The 1876-nt window shown below is 57.4% G+C and overlaps 1 protein-coding gene across 1 annotated transcript in view; it reads right to left on the bottom strand.

The window, feature by feature from the left end:
- TPM2 (tropomyosin 2 (beta)) overlaps positions 1-1876 on the bottom strand; it is a 15595-nt gene that overhangs the window by 5020 nt on the left and 8699 nt on the right. Inside the window, exons 2-3 of the mRNA XM_009334822.1 lie at positions 1275-1399; positions 99-216 (exon numbers count right to left, since the gene is read on the bottom strand). Of these exons, the coding sequence (XP_009333097.1) occupies positions 99-216; positions 1275-1399 (243 nt within the window). The remainder of the gene's footprint in view (positions 1-98; positions 217-1274; positions 1400-1876) is intronic.

Genomic DNA, 1876 nt, shown 5'->3' with positions numbered 1-1876 from the left:
CTGCCCCGGCTGGGGGCACAGGGCTGCGAGGAGGCAGCCCCAGGTGCTGCCAGGGGGTCAGGACTGGGAGAAGGGGGCATGTGGGTGTGGGCATGCACCTCCTCGTATTTGCGGTCAGCCTCCTCTGCTATGTGCTTTGCCTCCTTCAGTTGCATTTCCTGGAGCTCCATCTTCTCCTCATCCTTCATGGCCCTGTTTTCGATGACCTTCATGCCTCTGAGGAAAGCCCAAGTCAGAAGATGTTACTGCCGTGGGTTGAGGTGGCACCTGCACCTCCTGCCTGCTCACTGTACCCACCCGCCAGCTCCAGAGACGTGGGACATCACGTGGGGATGCTGGCACTCGCTGGCCACCCCACGCAGTAGGGTCACACCAGTACGGGAGCAAGGATGCTCCTGTGCACAACTGAAGCAGCGGAGCTGGCCCCAGGGCCATGTTCCAGAGTGAGGAGATGTGGCTACAGTGCCTCTCAACCAGGCAGGTCCTGAACTCATCATTTGGGGGGGGAAAATGTGTGCAGCCCAGGATGAGACAGCCGCAACGTCCACAAAAGCAGCCTGACAGGCCAGCAACCTTTACGGAATGCTAGAAAACCTCCTGTAGCAAAGCCTTTTCCCATTCAGGGGCGATGCTCACAAACAGGGGTCACCGAACCCCTGTGAATCCCTGCGGCAGGGACTCCTGTGGACACTCTTCTCCTCTCGCTCAGATGCTGTTGCTCAAACTGGTCTTTGGCAATGGAAGGAAGAGCTCACGCAACTGTCAGGAATGCTGTGACACGTCTGGGCACTCCCATACAACCTGAATGCCCTCGCCTGCCCGGCTCCTGCCTGGGAAACCTGCTTGCTGCAAGGATGGGGCAACACACTTTGCAGGGCTGTTTGTTTGAATGCGGCTCATTCGTTCTCAAAAGCTGACTTTGGTTCCCAGGCACAGATGCCCCCTCCTCGGCTGTTGTTCAGCCCTTGAACATAGGAAGCTACTCTGGGGCAGAAAACAGGCTCCAAGCACCCTCTGGCTTTGGTTACAGCCTGGTATTTGTATTAACACCAGAGCAGATTTTTCAGGATTTTATGGGTGCCCTGGAAATTTCAAAGCCTTTTTAAGAACGCCTGTGTCTGGGGGACTTCTCTGCGTTGTGGCTTTGCTCTCTCCCTTTGAGGTCTGCAGGAAAACCAACGCCAACCCGCAGAAGGACCCCACTGCGAAACCAAGGGGGCTGCCTGCAATCAGTGATGACCCAATGCCACCCCCGCTGTCCCTTCCTATCACACCTCTCGCTCTCATCAGCCGCCTTCTCAGCCTCCTCCAGCTTCTGCAGGGCGGTAGCCAGGCGCTCCTGGGCTCGGTCCAGCTCCTCCTCCACCTTTTTTTCCAGAAAAGCCACTTCAGCCTCAGCCTGGGGGAACAGAAACCCCTCGGTCACTCCATGTCTCATATATGTATATATCTCTAAAAAGCATTTTCAGCGGTTACTTCTGCATTTGCTATCCAGAACACCCCTTGGCACCGTGCAACAAGGCAGCACTCCCTGGAATGGGATGCCCGACCACGCATCCCCTTGCCTTTCTATAGGGCCAGCGGGGTTTTCTCCATTCCTAGTGCCCTGTTTGATGCTGGCTCCTCCCGGCCACACAACCAGAGCCCACCACGTGCAGCCCCTCCACCGCGTCCTCGCACCTCCAGCTCCAGCCCTGGAGAGGAACGAGGCGTGTTTGCCAGGGTAGGGTGGCCGGAGCAGCCGTGCTGTCACGGGGATGGTATTTGGGGTTTGCAGAACAGTGAGTAAAGGGGGAGGAATGCCCTGTGTGGCTTCGCTCCCGAAAAGGAGATCGGAGCTGCTTGTGGATTTCCTGTTTACGGAGGCGGCGGAGCG

Source organism: Pygoscelis adeliae, unplaced genomic scaffold (assembly GCF_000699105.1).
Source record: "Pygoscelis adeliae isolate BGI_AS28 unplaced genomic scaffold, ASM69910v1 Scaffold102, whole genome shotgun sequence".
NCBI classification, from domain to species: Eukaryota; Metazoa; Chordata; class Aves; order Sphenisciformes; family Spheniscidae; genus Pygoscelis; species Pygoscelis adeliae.
The sequence above is the reverse complement of the archived record's forward strand: the minus strand, read 5'-3'. Positions and strand labels throughout refer to the sequence as shown.